At 36.3% G+C, this 18,487-nt stretch overlaps 1 protein-coding gene across 1 annotated transcript; it reads left to right on the plus strand.

The window, feature by feature from the left end:
- Positions 1–413: 413 nt before the first annotated feature.
- LOC114033053 (collagen alpha-1(XV) chain-like) lies at positions 414–16,752 on the plus strand (the record flags this gene model as incomplete). The annotated part of the gene is made up of 7 exons (XM_027848510.1): positions 414–476; positions 2,525–2,560; positions 3,061–3,192; positions 8,038–8,106; positions 11,919–11,954; positions 12,071–12,163; positions 16,687–16,752. Coding segments are annotated over 7 exons (495 nt in total), but the record flags the coding sequence as incomplete, so codon positions are not given.
- Positions 16,753–18,487: the final 1,735 nt, after the last annotated feature.

The raw sequence follows: 18,487 nt of genomic DNA on the forward strand, positions 1-18,487 counted from the left end.
TAAAACCTTTTAGCCAGTGGCTCCACCTACTGTAGATGTGGCTGATGTTATTGTGGAAATAAAAACAGTAGCGAGAAGCAATGTTGTATGGTGGAAAGAGAACTATATTTGTGGTTAAAGGTCCTAGGTTTAAATCTCAACTTAGCTGCTTTTTATCTAGGTGAACTTAGATGAATTTCTTAATCTCTCTGGGTCTTCATCTGTTGGACTATATACCATTGCTAAGGTCTCTTATAGTTATTTAATGATTCTAGGTTTAAGGCCCCTACAGGCAAAACATTAAAATACAGCATTGAAGACATCAAACACCTTGGCAGGCTAACTGATCTCAAAGCCTGTTTTAGGTCTGATCATAATGATTCATTTATTTTATAAGGAACGATTTGGTCTCATAAGTTGTTTTGATTCAATAGGGTCCTGATGGTCATCCAGGACTTAATGGGGCTGCTGGCCTTCCAGGCATGAAAGGAGAAAAGGTAAGATCGAAATCAAAGGGTGGATACAAATAAAACAGAAAACAAAGGAGGCTTCCAAATGTTGGGAATTTGGCAATAGCCTTGCCTGTAATAACAAATATAGTAATTCATATTTCTTCAGACTTTAAAGTTTACAAAACGCCTTCCTCTTAGCAACTGTGAGAGGTGTAGGCACTACAAACCAAAAGAACACCATATAAGATCAGAGCAGATGGAGATTACTTGTGAGAGGTACGATCAACTCTATTCCATGCTTCCTATATATGGAAACTCTGAATGTGGTTTTTTAAAAGTTAAATCAATTCTATTTTCATGAAAATTTAAGTTTTCAGGAGTAAAAAGAAAAAGTTGTCTGATTTTGTAGAACTGACTTCATAAATACCATATTTTTTCTTGTAAAAGAAATATCACTTATATGAGCTTAATGCTATCTTTCCACCTCCTAAATGCACATTGTTTCCTCCCCCCTTCCTTTTTCTCTCTCTCTCTGTTTCTCTCTCTTCCACTTCTTTCTCTCCCTCTCTCTTCCTCTCCCCTCTCTCTATCCCTCCCTCTCCCTGTGTCTCCCTCTGTTTCTTTCTCTCTCTTTCTGTCTTTCCCTCTTTCTTCCTACATCCCTCCCTCTCTGTTTCTCTCTGTTACCCTCTCTCTCCCTCTTCTTTCTCTCCTCTCTCCTCTCTCTCTCTCTTTCTCTCTCTCTTCCTCCCTCTGTCTCCTTCCCTCCCTTTCTCTTTTTTCTGTCTCCTTTCCCCTTTTCTCTTCCCACTCTCTCTCACCCCTCTCTCTCCCTCCCCCTCCCTTCTCATCTCTCTCCTGGCACCACTATTTGCCCTAGGCAACTCATTTCAACTCTCTGAAGCTCAGTCTTTTCTATAAAATTGGGGAATTAGACTAGAAATAAGGTCTCGACCCACAGTTTAAGAAGCACTGGAGGGGTCATGACTGGAGAAAGTTTTAAAAGCCCTGGACTAGATGGCCACTAAGTTCCCTTTCAGCATTAAATCTCTTGTCCTGTCTATGTCCTTGTACAGAGATCTTTAAAAGGTAGCCTTAAGTGATTTCTGAAGAGACTTTTTCTAATACAAGTGAACACAAAAGAGTTGTCAGTTTAAAGAATCTGAGCCTCTACTTTCTAACAAGGTGACCTTGAGCAAGTCTTTTCATTTGATTAAGTCCTAGTTTTCTCATACCTACCTTAGAGAAAATGGTACTTGACTACTTTACAGGGTTATTCTGAGGAAAACATTATGTAAACTTTAAAGTGCTAAATAAAAGTGACTTGCTATTAAATTCAGTCATTTTGTAATAGGAAACTTGAATAATATTATCTGACATCTATATCACTTAAAGATTTGAAAAAAAAAATCTCTTTACATACATGAGTTGCCTAGCTTCCCATGACAACCATGTGAGGTATGTGCTATAGGGTACTGCCCATTTTCAGACAATGAAACTAAAGCTCAGAGACATTAAGTGACTTGCCCACGATTACAAACTAATAAGCACAGAGTCAAGATCTGAATCCAAATCTTCCTGACATCAGGACCAGCACTCTACATCATGGTCCATGGTCCCAATCCACTATTCTTTTCACTGTACTCTACCACAGCTAGGTGGATTACCTTGAATTTCCCAGGGTTTCTTGATGATGAAGTCAGGAAGATCTGAGTTCAGATGTGGTCTCAAATATGCATTAGCTGTATGACCATAGGCAAATCACTTAACCTCTGTCTGCCTCAGTTTCTTTAACTGGAAAATGGAGGTAATTCTAGTACCTACCTCACAGGGTTGTTATAAAGATCAGATGAGAAAAAATTTATGAAGTGTTTAACACAGTCCCTGGCATATAGTAGGTGCTTAATAAATAATTGTTCCCTTTCCCTCTCCTTCCCTATTGTTGAATCTGAAATTGGATGACTCTTTTTCAGGGATATTGTAAAAGTGGATGGTCTTTATTGAGTGGGAACTTAGTTATAAATCCTCAAAGATTCATAGCAACTCATTCTTTTATTAATATTGACTTAATTGGAATTCCTTTTATTTTTCAGGGTGAAAAAGGTCCTAATGGCTCCATTGGTGAAAAGGTAAAAGAGGGATATCTTTATAGTCTAATTCTGATATTTTATAAAATTGTCATATGTTCAGGATATAATTGCATATGTATCATGAGTGTGAATGTCAAACATAATGGACTCAACTGTTCAAATGAATCTGTGATCTCACTGATTCATGAGTTCCCTATAACCATGCAAATTGCAACCCATCCATGTAGAGTAGCATAGAAAGACATCCCAAGCACTAAAACAAAAATCACAGGAAAACAGTATACATGGAAGACTTGTCAGAAATATTTCTACAATTTCCTTGCCATTTCTCCCACAAATGTATTCAAGTTAATTTACAAGTTTATCTACCAGTGAACACGGGAAGAACAATTCAGATATTCTATAAAACTAGGAAACAGCTATAATATAATTTGTCAACTTAATTAAGTCAAGGAATAATTTTTCAAGCCAGGCAAATAGTATATGGTTTCAGCAACTGATTTAAGCTCCTTTCAATGTAATAAATATTTGCATTCCAGGGTGACTCTGGACAAAGAGGATTACCAGGCCCCCCAGGGAAAGATGGCGTTGTTGGGGAGCCTGGCCCCCCTGGCCTCCCTGGTCCTCCTGGGCCCCCTGGAGCCAGCTGTGGAGTGGGACTTGGATTTGAGGTAATCTTTCTTTTTTAATTATATATGCATGAAAGAATGATGCAATTTAATAAACAAGATTGATTTCACCCACTCTCTTTTCTCACTTCTAGAGTACTAGTACTCACTGGGGTAGGATTTCATTTTCCCTAGGTCTTGCTCCCTAATCAAAGCTCTGGTTAGTCATTTCATGATGCTCTTAAAACCTCATTGGCTAATTCAACAAGTATTTATTAAGCACATACTGTACACAAGATTCTATAATATCCCCAAATCCCAATTTGGGCATTAGGCCAGTTGCCTGAAGTCAACTCCAAATTAGCTCCAGTTTTATCTCTGAGCCCTTCCCACACATACCCCTTAATCTCTTCATGGATTATAGCATGATTTTACCATAGGAAGGCTCTGGCTCTGCTCCATTCATGTGTTCACATGGAACGAAATGTTCCCAGTAGCGTTGTTTTTTGTGTAACTAATTGCACACATTCTGCTATTCAGATTCTGTTAGGTTTTCTTAATTTACAGATTAAAAATCTGCCAGTCAACTATTTATGCCACCAATTAACTACTGTTATGTATAGAAAAAGTAATCTTTGGGAACACAATATTTGTGGGTTTTGTTACTGCAGCCTTCCCTGAAACTAGTTGGATTAAAGCTGAAATAGGATATCAATTATAAAAACTAAGTGCTTTCTAAATTCTTTATATCTGTGGTTGGTCAGCTCATTTGAGATATGAAAAACTACTTTAAAAGGAAGTATTCATTTACCATATGAGAATAAGCATATTGTTCTCTTATGGTAGCTTGAAGCAATGAGATGGTACAGGGGATAGAGTGTTGGACTTGAAATCATGAAGACTAGAGTTTGAATCCTCCCTCAGACTCTTGCTAACTATGTGACCCTGGGCAGGTCACTTAACCTTTGTCTGCCTCAATTTTGTCATCTCTAAAATGGGGCTAATAGTAGTATCTACCTCCCAAAGTTGTCCTGAGGATCAAATTAAATGTAATGAGCTTTGCAAACCATAAAATATTTAGATAAATCCTAGCTATTATCATTAATATTGTTGTTGCTGTTGTTGTGGGACCTTTAATTAAATTATACACTATGTAATAGGATTATTGAAGTCTTCTTCTAGTGGCTCATTGTGGCATGGAAGTAGACTCTGGTTTCTCCAAGGCTGTGCAATTTGAATGCAAGCTGTAAGAGGCAGCACCAAACTAGGTGAACTTCGGCCGCGGTCCTGCTGATGGATTGCATGTCTCACTATGTTATCAACCAAGTCATAAAGCCTTTGGTTTTTGGACACAGCCATTTATGAAACTGTCCACTCAGTCTTAGAGTTAGGTGCTCCAATCTGCATCAAGGGATGGAAGACACAGATGAATAAAAACACGAATCCCTGAAGCACCAATGAGTCCAGAGCAATTCCCTTGTGCCTCTCCTGCAAGGATAATGCAGAAATGAGAATCATTTCTTTTCTTTTCCTCTACATCTCCTTGGGCATCCATGCTTTAGCCTGCTGTTATGTGATGATTAGATTTAAGAACAGGGTGCTATTCCCATGAGTCCTCCATGACGACTAACCTCCATCCGATAGTATCATGGACAAGAGTTTTTTAAACCTGTTCAAACCTGGGTTTGATTAAGGGCATAGAAGAATGGGACTAAACCATGCCCTTACGCCACTTCAGTCTGACAAAAAAGTACAAGGAACATATGAGTAGAAGGGTTAGGAAGAGACAGAGTCGTAAAGGGGCTGTCCAAGACACCTTTCTCTACAGAATAATAGAATCAAAAAATCTGGGTTCAAGCCCTACCTCTGACACTACACTTGATCTTGGCAAATCATTTAACATCTCTGAATCTCAGTTTCTTCATCTTAAAAATGGAAACAATAGTATTTGTCACACCAACCTCACAGAGTTATTTTAAGAAAAGTGTTTTCAAACCAGGAGTAAATACTAGCAGTATTTCATTTTTGTCTTTGTACTCCCAGTGTCTTGTATAGTGCCTCACATGTAATACATGCTTAATAAACGCATGTTAAATTGAATTGAATATTATTACTAGCTGTTATCATTGCTGTTGTTATTATACTGTATATGTTGCTTAATCAACCTCAACTACAAACATCACCCAAATAGCCCCTATATTGCCAAGAGAAAGAAAGAGATTGGAAAGAGAAGGCAAGGAGAGGCTAGAAAAAGTTGCCTTGTCCACACACTTCTGCTTGTTCTAGATTGACTGTTTGCCTAATTGTTTTTATTAATAATATTATCACTTAGCATTTACACAGTTCTTTAAGGTTTGCAAAGGGCTTTACACATATTTTCTCATTTGATCCTCACAACAACTCTGTGAGGTAGGTGCTATTATTAACCCCAATTTACAGATAAGGAAACTGAGGCTGGGAAAATTTAAAGGACTTGCCCAGGGTTACATAGCTACTAAACATCTGAAGGAGGATTTTAATTCCAATCTTCATGACTCCAAGTCCAATACTCTATCCACTTTGCTATCTAGCTAAGAGGGAATTAAATAGAGGCCTATGATTCTTCTCATTGGTACGAATGTTTGATCCAGTGGTTTATTTGGAATAAAAGTGGCCTTTCCAATCCCTTACCTGGAGTATTCAGTGCATCTATCCCTACTCTACAGTTTTGCCCAATCCCTATGTTTAGAGTTACATTAATACCTTCACCTTTTAGACATCCCAAAGTCAACTTCAATACATGATAGATTGAGATATCATCAATATGGGAACTCCTTCCTCTAATGGATATCACAACCCATCCACACCTACTCATTCTGAGTAATTCTTATCCATACCTTCCCATCTTCCCCACATATCCTCCACAGAAGGACCACCCAATGTGTTTAGTAGGAGCTTTCTTCTATTTCTCTTGACATAATGTCAAAGATGACAAACAACACACATACATACATACATACACACACACACATGCACACATATTTCAAAACACTTAGAAGGTTACTTGGTGGTGCAGTGGGTAGAGAACTGGACCTGGAGTCAGGAAGAATTGAATTCAAATTCAGCTTAAGTCTCACTAACGATCTGTGTGACCTTAGGCAAGTCACTTATGCTCTGTCTGCCTCAGTTTCTTCATCAGAAAAATGGGGATAATAATACCACCTACTTCCCAGGGTTATTCTGAGTTTAAAATGATATAACACTTGTAAAGCCCTTCACAAATCTTAAAGAATGCCATAAATGCTAGCTATTATTATTATTATTATTAACTATGATATTGCCAAGGACAGCTGATATTCAGGCTCAAAAATCAATATAAACATGAATTATTATCATTTCAACTATTGCTCCTATACCAACAACTCCTAAATTTATATATCTGATCTTGTTATATTACATGAACTCTAGTTCTAGATTTTTAGTTATTCATTGGCTATCTCCAACCAGGTACCTATCCCACAGACTCTTCTAGCTCAAAATTTATCAGCTTGAAACCTCAAAGTCGCAGACTTGCTTGACTGCCAGCCTCAAGGAAGGTACTATATGCATATCCATAGCACCCACAATGCATGACAGGAAGGGGAAACAGGCATTACACACATCAACCTGGGCAGCCTTCCGCAGATATGAATGTGGAGGAATACACAGAGAGACACCCCCAAATCTGAGGAGTCTCCTGGGAACAGCAAATACTGCAGCAATGCCCTTACCTGAATCTTTTTTTTTTTTTTTTGCAAACCACCAAATCTGCCAGAGGGCTCCCCAATCATAAGATCATAGATTTAACGCTGAAAGGAACCTCAGAAGTCAAGTTAAATCCACCTCATTTTACAAGTGAAACTGAACCTGAGAGGAGAGAGGTCCGGCTAGCGAGGATCTGAAGCAGGATTCCAAACCACGTCTTTCTGACTCCAAGTCTGGTACTTTATTCACTCTGGAACCTAGCAGTCAATCTAATTGACTACTTGACAGCAGGAGCTTTTCTTCTTTAACAAATATTCCTGCTCTACATTCCCCTTGTGCCAGTAACAGTAGGACAGAACAGACCAGCGATGATGGGGAGTAAAATGATTCCTGGCCCTCATGTTGGTAATAAGGTTCTTCATTATTTATAACTGCTTCTCTCTTCCCTGTCCAATCATCCTTCACGACAAAGACCTAGTCATCTTTATTTTAATGAGTGTTATTACTGCCTTTTATTTTTATGTTACTGATATTTCTGGACATCATATGCACATGTGTGTACATACATGCATGCACAAATGCACACACATGCATGTACACATGCACACATACACACCCCTCCAAGGGCCCGTGGGATTCACCATCTCATTTATCTGCTCTAAAACTTTCAGGGGCTCCCCTGTACCTACCAAATAAATAACTTTTTTTTAATGTAACATTTAAAGCTCTCTACATTCTGTCTCCAACTGCCTTTCTGTCCTTATCTTTCAACAATATCCCAGTTTTTTCTCTTTGGTGAATGATTCAATTGAGTGATACAAGGATATGTATAGGCATTAGACCTTTGATTTCATTGGTATAGGAAACAAACCAAAGCCAATGCAAGGCCACATCTTCTCTGTAATACAAAGTTTAGAGAGTTACCTAAAGCATTGAAAGGTTAAATAACTTACCTAGGGCCTCATAACTAGTGTATGTTGGAGAACTAAAACCCAAGTCTTCTGGGCTTTAAAGACTACTCTCTATCTACTATGTCATATGCCCTCCATATTGAGGGCTGGTCACCAGAACTGGTGCCTGTCACTGTTTAGCTGTCCCAGGCAAGACAATTTTGGAAAAATTGTAGGCCTAATCGATAAGTAGTTTTTATTGTTTGATTATACATCATTCTTTCTCTTTTCCTAGGATATAGAAGGCTCTGGAAGCATTAGATTGTTGAGTGAACCCAAAACTGCAGGACCAACAGTGCCAAACGTAAGTTTATTTTTAAAATCAGAACTCTTTAAGTGACCTGATCTCTTCAGAAATAAGATCTCTGTGCATAGTACTTGAGAGTTGGAGATAGGAAGCTGGGGAGAGAAGGGAGAAACCTTGGCTTTATCCATAATTCACTAGTTATTGTAAATAACTTGCCTGCTTTATGCCTCTACTTTCCCATCTGTGTAATTTCCATAATGCCTACTACTACCTCATAAAGGCACTATTATTATTTATGGGATAAGAATCCATAGAACTTTGAAGTCCTAAATGGAAGGTACCATCTAATTTATGGTGGGTAGATTGTCTAAAGTGTACTCTAGCAAAAAAAAAAAAAAATACAGCTCTGTCTGTAGGAATTAAATGAAGTGCTTTTCAAGGTGAAAACCTTGCTTCTGTTTTTGGTTTCTATTTTCCCAAAGTTTATTCTCATATTTAGTATATTTGCCCTTTTATTGAGGTTATTAAATATTATTGGAAGAAGAATGACAGTGCAGAATACAAGGATATAGGCACTAGTAACTTCCAGAAGAGATTTATGACCTCCATAAAGCAGAGAAGGCAAATTTTCATGATAAATTACAAAGCAGAGTTTACTGGTCCTTGTCACTCCTTCTGTCCCCAGGAGGAAAACCATGTAAACAGTACCTATGGCCTGTGGACCATCAAGGAACTCAGACCCGTATACATACACAACAACATTGGTCAATTGCTTTCCTGATAACTCTACTATCACCAAGCTATTTTCTAATTAGGCGGAAAAAAGCTACCAGGAATTGCTTATAAACATCCCCAGCTCATAAATGTTAATTAAACAATCCTGTCATTCTATCTGACCCTTTAGTTCAGAAATGTCTCCCATGCTCATAGTCTGGGCTACTTTAGAAACTATCTATGATGTATCTGTCTCCTGAAAAGCAGACATGAGCTAGTAAAATTTAAGTGCTTATTTTAAGTGCCCCTGGATAACTGACCTGAATTGATGCCCCTTAGATCAGACACTCATAGATCAGACCTGATAATTTTCCCGAGTCCTGAGACAGGCAGGCCTTTTCTCTTTTTTTCTTCTTCTCTTTCTCATCTGGGATTCCTCATTTCTAGCCACACAAAAGAGATGATCTAAGAAGAGGCCCCACAATCAGATAGGGTTTCTGAGCTAAGAAGCTAATCTCGAGAGTTGTCATTAGTCTGATTCAGCAGAAATAATAAAGCTGCTGTCAAGTGGCTAAGAACTTTTTTTTTGCATCTGGAAGAGTTAATAAACAGTTAATCACCCCCAGAATAAATACTTGAGGCAATTCAGTGGAACAGCCATGATATCTTTACTATATATTTAAAAGGAATAGCAAGTTGTACATAATAGATTTGCAGTTTCATGTTATGGAAATGCTTATTATATTCCATAAATTAAAAATAAAATAAAGAAAAATTTTAAAAGAAAGAAAAAAGAGAAAGGCATCATAATATAGTCACAGCAAAGCTTGCCTTGGGGTCATCAAAACCTGGGTTTAAGTCCCATCTCTGATATATACTGGCTGTGTGACCCTAGAGCAAATTCACTTAACCTCTCAGCGCCTCAGAATGAGGGGCTATGAGTTAAAGAGAATGACTGTGATCTCCATTAGTAGGGGAAGTCTCTAACTAGAAACTCCCTATACCGATGAAATCACAGGTCCAATAAAAACCAATATGGAACTCGTTTATGACAATTAACACTGTCCAACAATGTACGGTGACTTGTGAGTTAGTGGACTCCCTGTGTGATACTTTGATAGGAAGCTACTGACTGGGGCTGTAGAGATTAAGAGGCAGGTCTTGAAATGGTCCAGTCACTGGAGATCGAAGACTAGACTGGTCCTGAGTATCACAGTTCTTAGTCACAACCCATATTTAAAGCCAGACCAAACTTGGAGAAAAGCAGAATTTGTCACATTCCTAATGTTCCACCACCACCAAAACAATCAAAAAACCTCCAAAAAATAAACTGCTGTTGTCAGGCCTCCTCCATCTTACGACTGATTATTTGAACCACAATATGTGATTTTTTAGTTTACCCTTTGTTATATTTTATCCCTGTCAGTCATTTCCCGGAGCTTTGTAAATATTAAGGCACTCTAAAATGTATACTATTACTGTTAATTCTGTCATCAAACATATCAACTGTTCTTCTCGTCTTTGGATCATCTGCAGAATGATTGATTGAAATTGTGTTATTCAAGTTCAGAAATTACTACAGGCTGGAGTGGTCAGAGGAAACTTCATGAAACAAACTAGAATTGGAGATTAGGGTTGGAGGATGGGGTGGGAGAGAGGCAGATAGAAAGGGAAAAACAAAGAGAATACCACGAACCAAGGGGCAGAGACGAGAATGGCCTATCTGTGTAAAGGCAAGTAAACCACGTTAGCTGGAGATGAGTGTTCATATTGGGAAGTATCGGGTGATAGAGACAGTGAGGCTATATTGTGGATAGCCTTGGATAGCAAATTTCTAAAGGATTTCTACAGGACAACAAAGAGACAAAACTAACAAGATGAAATATAATGGGTTTAAATCCAAAATCCTGTATTTTGATTCAACAGAGGCAATAGAAAGCCATTAGACTTTTTTTTTAATTAATAAAAGATAGACTTGATGAAATTATTTTAAGGAAGTATTTATTCAGGTTGATGTTCATGTGGATTAAAGCAAAAAGAGATTGGGAAGGGAGATTGGTTTGGAGAATATTGCAATAAATTTTGGCATAAGGCTATGAAGACCTATGCTAGGGTGATAACTAGGAATGGAAAGGAAGACATGTCAAAGACACTGCAAGTCAAATCAAGTCAATAAGCATTTATTAAGCACCTGCTATGTGCAAGACACACTGCTAAGTTGTAGCAATACAAAGAAAGGCAAAAACTGACAAAGGCAAAAAATAAAAAATTATTCCAAAGTTTTGAGTCTGCAGAATTTGGAGAATGATATAGTCATTGATGGAAATGGAAAGATAGAGAAAGGGGTGCACCTTGATAATATTTAACAACCAGTTCTGTGAAGAAAAAAAAAAGTACATGACACTCTCAAGTTTAAATTTCATTAGTAACATTTTCTCCATTACTATCTTAAGTCTAGACAACCAATTAATCGATAAATCAAGCCCTCATTTGTATTCTTTGTTTATTTTTTTAGGTGTGAAGCTCACACTGAAAATTTAATAATTGGCTTTTGCCACCTTTGGGTAGAGAGGACCTTGTTTGGGAGTAGATAATAGGTTTAATTATGGACATGGAACCATAGAAATGGGACCTTAAAATCTTAGAGCTGGAAGTTATTATCTAATCCAACTTCCCACTCAAAGTAGAAGCCAAAATCTAGGAAAAGTGGTCATCTAGCTTTGCTTGATTACTTCTGGTGTGAGAGAGGTCACACAAATTGTCTCATGGGAAAGGGCAAGACAAGATCATTAAACAACTAGTTTGGCTGGAGTGTAGATGGCATAAGAGTAGACCTGGAAAAGTACACTACATAAGGGTTGGTAAAGCCTTAAACACCAAACTTAAGTTGTTTATATTTGTCTTATAGCCAATGGGGAATCATTGAAGGTTTTTGATCCATGGAGGGAACTGGACAGACACATATATTAGGAAGATTATTTTGGTAGGTGCCGGTAGGATGCATTGTGAAGAGGAGATCTCATGTTAGATAGTTGAATGATATTTCCGTACTCCAGAAGAAAGGTAATGAGGCCCTCAAATAAAGGTGTGGAGGAGGAAAGAATAACAGGTCTCAGAGAAGCTTTCAACAAATTTATTTTTTTTATTTTCTACAGGGGCCAAAAGGAGAAAAAGGGGATCAAGGGCCTAAGGTAAGTTCACAGGTCCCAAAGCAGTTAGATTTAATTCTGGCTATCATTTTGATTTACATTATGCAAATGTGAATTCAATGACTATTTTCTCTCTCATCCTTTCTTTTGGGAACCAGGGTGAAAAGGGGAGTGATGGAGATAGCTTAATAGGGCCACCTGGGCCACCTGGGCCACCAGGACCACCAGGAAGAACTGTTGCTGTGACCACAGTGAGTACCTCAGCCTCTTCACGTGATGTTTTCCTTCATTTAATATATACCGAAGTAAGCAAAGGTTTTAAAAAAAATTTTTTTATTCATTCATTGATTAAGTATTCATTGAGCATGGGCTTTCTACCTTTGGCAAGAAGACATTCTGAAGCCATCTGTTATTCAGTATCTTTTTGCCTATTCTTTAAAATTATTTTTTAAAAAATTAACATGCATGTATTTTCTCTCCCTCTCACTTCCCTTCACTTTTTTTGGGGTGGTAGGGTGGTGGAAAGAAGAAAAGCAAAACCACACCCAGGCCATCTATTTCCATTCTCGACCTTTGGATCTTCTGGCTAATTGGATTCTGTGACCGAGATTGAAAAACACTTGAAAAAAGAAAGGAGATAAGCTGTAGAGAAAGGAAAGTAGTGTACCAGGGGTGGGGATGTGACAGATTGGGCGAGAAATAACAAAAAAATGAGAACAATAAAGGAAAAGGAAGGAAAGGCAGCTGAACAGAATTATACAGATGATACTATATGCTGTCCTTCACTGAACCATAATGCTCTCATCTCATCTTTAATAAAATTTAATACTCCCTGATTAGTGATCCCACCACTCAGAGTAACCAGAAAAAGGCAAAACATACTTCTGCCTTCCCTCCATTGTTACCTTCCATTCTTCTCTCTTAACCTGGAGTCCACAGATGCTTGGATAGATTTTGGGGAGGGCAAGGGAGGAGATGAGAAAAAATTATATTTTTATTTTCACTAATGTTGGTTTTCCTTTGTAATACTGTGTATTTTATTTTGTGCACTTAAAAACATGGTTCTGAGAAGGGGTCCATAGGCTTCCCCAGACCACTAAAGAGATTCATGACACAAAAATGGCTAAGAGCTCACCTGGCTACATGTTCCTCTTTCTCCCAGTGTAGCGAAAAGAAAAGAATCTTTTTTATCATCTTTTGAATGCATTATCAGCAGTCTGTCACATTGTAACTGCTTAATTAATGTTCAGTTTGATTTTGAATTGAATCAAAAACTGGGTATCAGTGCTGGCTGTCCTTATACCACCAGGTTAAGGAAAACCAAAGCTGTCAATCACTAAGAAGCTATGAATTCTAGAGTCATGACAGGGAGGTATGGGGTCCAGGAAAATCACAGACCATTTTCATCCAAGTAAAATGAAATTAAAACAAATATCCAAAAATGTCAGTCTTAGAAAGGAAGTAAAAGGAAGGACATACAAAAATAAAGGGATGATGTTTACATCGGGGCTGCTGAAGGGCTATCGTGGAAGCGTGTAAGGGAAGCCGTATCTACTTTTTTACTATAAGTAGCAATGGGAATTGTGGGTATGACAACATCAGTCTAACTCTGTGGTCTGTTGAAGTGATAAATGAGCTATCTTCTCTTCCAACAACTACCTCTCAGTGTCATTGCTAAGTCACCAGGTACAAAGTCCCGCAAAGCATAAGCCCTGGGATAATCTCTTTGATTCACCATAGTCTAAGGGACATCTTTCATGAAAACAGTTCTCTTAGAGGTGAGTCCACAAGCACCCAAATCTCCAAGATAGAATGGAGAAATACAACCAAGAGATCTCTACCCATCTTAATGACTTGCACATAATATGTATTTAATAAGTGTCTATTTAATAAAGGAATGAATGGGTGGATATTAAGGAGAGAATTGAGCATGTTGCTTCAGAATCAAATTTTAAACCATTCACAGAACATGTCTAAGGTATTATTTGGATCAAACCTATAATGTTATATAGAATTTGAACCTAAATCTTCCTGACTCTGAGTCCACTTTTCTATCCTCTACTAAAATATAAAGTCACAAATTGGAAAAAAAATGACGGAGTGAGAACTGATGAAGGAGTTTACTCAATAATTTCAGATGACCAAATGATGGGCCAAGAAGTAGGTAAAGTGGAAGAACTTGAATAGATACAATTATAAGTAATTCCATATGTATTGATATCTATTTATCTTGCTTCATGTTTTATAGAGTGTTTTCTACCTTACGACATTAAGATAAATAAACTTTCTAAGCTAACAATGAATATTAGAGTAAGAATGGAGTTACCATGGGAGAGATGAAACAGACAAAAACAAAATACAGCAATGTCAAGATCAATGCAATTTTGAATAATGCAAAATTTGATTTACTGTGAATCATAAAATTATGCCAGGTCACATTTAATGCAAGCCAAAATTTGATTAATGCGACATGTGTGCGTTAGTTTAGAATTTTAACATGCTTAATATCTAGCATCAATCTGCACTTGCCTAACATTTTGTGTGAATGGGATCATGTTAATTTTAAAACCCTTCACAAAATGGACAAAGAGGAAAATATTTCAGATGGATATATTGTGAGTGTGTAGAAAAGAAGAGGCTTTTTATTACATTAAAACAAAAATGTATTGTAATTGAATAACATAAACCCATGGCATAGTAACTCTAAATAAAATGAGATGTTGGAATGACTAAATTTATGGTACAGAATAATGTACAACATACAGGTGAAACAAAAGAAAAAGACAAAGTTGCATCAGCTTTTTTGTGGTTTGCAAACAACTATGAGGAGTGAAAATATTACAGTAATAGAAATGGACCATTCTTTAGATGTATGGATTGAGGACTGTAATCAAGAATGCATTCCTCTTAGCAGAGCTGCCATTCAGACAAAAGCATCAAGTTTATTTAAGAGAGTGAAAGAAAATTGAAGTGAAATGGGTAATGAAGAAATTGTTAGAGCAAATGTTGGTTGGTTCAATCACTTTCTAAAAATCGAGTTCAATTGCATAATGTTAGAATTAACATTCTAGGTGTCACAGTGAATAGAGTGCTGAGCCTGAAAGACTTATTTGCAAATCAAGCCTCAGATACTTATTAGGTGTATGACCCTGGGCAAGTCACTTAACCTCTGTTCACCTCAGTTTGCTTATCTGCGAAATGCAGTTTATAATAGTACCTACCACCAGGGTTGTTGTAAGGATCAAATGAGATAATAATTGTAAAGCACATAGCATGTAATGAAGTGCTATATAAATGTTAGTCATTATTATTACTATTATTATTATTTTGCTATTTACTCCTTACTATTTACTACTATTATTACTATTACTACTATTTTATTGCTATATTACTATTATTATTACCAGACAGGTGACCATTGTAGATGGCAGGTAAATGTCTTGATGTTTTAATAAGAGAAAATGGATACGTTGATCAACAAACTTTTAATGTGGATAAAACAGGCTTATTCTGGGAAAAGATGCTTTCTAGAACTTATATTTCTAGGGGAAAATACTCAAAGTGGATTTAAAGTATCTAAGGACCCCCTAATATTTTTATTGGGAGAAAAGGAATTTTAGATTTAAAAAAAAGTCTTGCTTATCAGTCTTGAAATCCTTACGCTGTGAGGCATAAAGATTACTTCTAGTTCTCTGGGGTCAAATAAGAAACCATGGGTGATTAAAATTATTTTTGAAGGTTGGTCTTCTAGTAATTTTGGCCCAGCTATTGAAATCTATTGCAAGGACAATATCAAGTTTAAAGCATTGCTGATTTTAGATAATGCCCCAGGTCATCCAATTTTACTAGGTTCATTGTATAGGAATGTGAAAATGTAAATTTAGCAAGATGTGGATAAAGCTCTCTGTACATACCAGTAAATAGGAAGATTTAAAGAAAGAAAAGACAATTCAGCTTATACTGCTAATGTATTTTAAATGGCATGACAATAATGACGTTGTCATCTTATTATCAGTGTAGTTTTATAAGTATGATATTCATTAATTTAAAATTTTTTATTTAAAAACTGTTTTCTATAAATATGACTTCATTATAAAGGAATCAGAAATACACTTTTCTTATCCTTTGCTATTATGTTACATTAATAAACAGATAAAAATTTATTTTTAAAATTTTCATTATATTGCTCTGAAATAATGATCATGTTTTGCATATAATTATAATTTCATATGGTGAGAATTCAAATAATGAGGCCACTTCATAGGATTCATTGTTTGCACAAATCAGGACTTAAATGTAATTAAATAAGAATGAATGAAAAATTGATGAGAAAAAATTTATGAAAATAGAGTACCTGAGTTGTTTAAAATAATCAAGTGGCATCAATGAATTGGCAGTGACTTATAGTATATTATTGAAAGCCTGTCTTTTTTTTTTAATTGAATTTAGCAAAAAGAGATAGCTAGGTAGCATACTGGATAGAGTTCTAAACGTGGAGTCAGAAAGACCTTAGTTTGAATCTTGTTTTGGGCACTTATTAGCTCTAGGATCCTGAGTAACTTACTTAACTTCTCTGGGCTCCCATTTTCTCATCTGTAAAATGTGGATAATAATAATGCACAATTCATAGTGTTGTTGTGAGGTGAGATAGTGAGATAATCAATGTAAAGGGCTTCACAAACCATAAAGCACAATATAAACATTAGTCATTATTCTTATTAATAAAAAAAGAAAAATGCACCATATTCTTATCCATTCTGCTTTTCTTTCTTAGGCAATTCTCAATGGCACTGATGGGATGAAGAGTATGGCTGAATTTCCTGAACTAATTGGCCCACCGGTAAGTATAAAAAACTATGAAATTCAGCATTCATGTTGAGATGCTCATACTCAATGTAACGTACCAAGGCTTAAGAGCTATGACACTCAAATATAACAGAGTTTTAGGGCTGATCACCCACATGTGGCCTAACTGAGATCATTATCCCTAGCTACCTGATGCTTGGCTTGTTATCTTATTCATTCTTTACCTTGACTTTAAGGCAATCAAGGAGTATATTCTGATATTTCCTCATAAATTACTAAGATTGCAGAATCTCTAATTAATTAATCATTCAGCTCCCATTCCAGTTTTAAAATATTATTTATTAAATAAAAAGAAACATCTTTTCCCATAAGCTTTCATATATCAACACATACATATACATATATACATGCATACATATATCTATATGCAATATGTATATGTGTGTGTTTATATATGTGTGTGTGTATATATATGTGTGTGTGTGTGTGTGTGTGTGTGTGTGTGTGTGTGTGTGTATATATATATATATATATATATATATATAATCAGATTCCCTAATTTCCTAACTAGGCCATTATGGTTACTACTATATAATTTATTAACAGTATATGTATGTATGTATGTATGTATGTATACATATATGTATACATACATACATATTGTGTGTATGTGTATATAGATAGATAGATAGATATCAGATTCCCTAATTTCCCAGCCAAACCATCACAGTTACTATTATATAATTTATTAACAGCATAACAAATAACAAAAAAGAAATCATTATTTGCAATCTACCAGCTGTAAGAAGGTCAGAGACACCTTTAATCATTACTGTTATTGCTGAATTTTAAATACTGGAAACACAGCCAACCATTGAGCTTTCTCAGGATAATAGCCAAAATCAGTCAAGGATTCTCTTCATCATGTTTCTTCTCAAGATAAGAGTGAAACTCACTGCTCTCAGGAAATGCCTCTTCAGGCTTGTTTCTCCTTGAATATTAGCTCAGTCTCTCAGGAAAGAAATTCTCTTAGCTCCTTATCTCTGTGTCTCATCCAGTCTCTCTCCAGCTATCACTGTTATCAAACTCTAGAATCACATTTAAACTGTCAGTCTTAGCACACTCTTCAAAGATCCCTCTTAAAATATGGTAACATATTCATAATCTCTGTGGGAGAGGCTATTTAACCTGGTGTATCAGTAGATTAGTTTGCATGAAATCCTTTTAGAAGTTCAAGGTATAGTCAAATAGAAAAATTAGACAAAACCAAATATGAAAGAAGGATGCAAAAAAGCTTCGTTTTTAAATGACAGTTTCAGATTCCTATTCAAAATGCAAATTATTCTGAGTATTATTAATATCTTATCTGACATTATGGAAATATCCCTAAAGTACCCATTGGCCATCATTAAAAAAGTATACAGTGTCTATTACATAGCAAATTTTAAAATGAGAGAGACCAATACGTTCCTTGAGGGCAGGTTCTATTTCACTTTTGTCTTTGTATTCTCAGGAACCAGCACAGTGCCTGACAAATAGTACATACTTAATAAGTACTTGTTGAATGACTGAAAATCTGGCTGAATTTTTCAGCAGGAAATGCAAAGAGAAGCAAAGATACATTTAGAGGATAGGAGAGTCAAAAGCAATGGAAAAAGTAATTTCATAGAATAGCTTCTTCTCTCCTTTAACACACAATGGAGATTTCTGATGGTGGTGATATTCACACTCTTTACTACTGTAAGTCATAATCTTGAGATGTAATCAAT

The sequence above is a fragment of the Vombatus ursinus genome, unplaced genomic scaffold (assembly GCF_900497805.2).
Source record: "Vombatus ursinus unplaced genomic scaffold, bare-nosed wombat genome assembly UNPS02006742.1, whole genome shotgun sequence".
NCBI classification, from domain to species: domain Eukaryota; kingdom Metazoa; phylum Chordata; class Mammalia; order Diprotodontia; family Vombatidae; genus Vombatus; species Vombatus ursinus.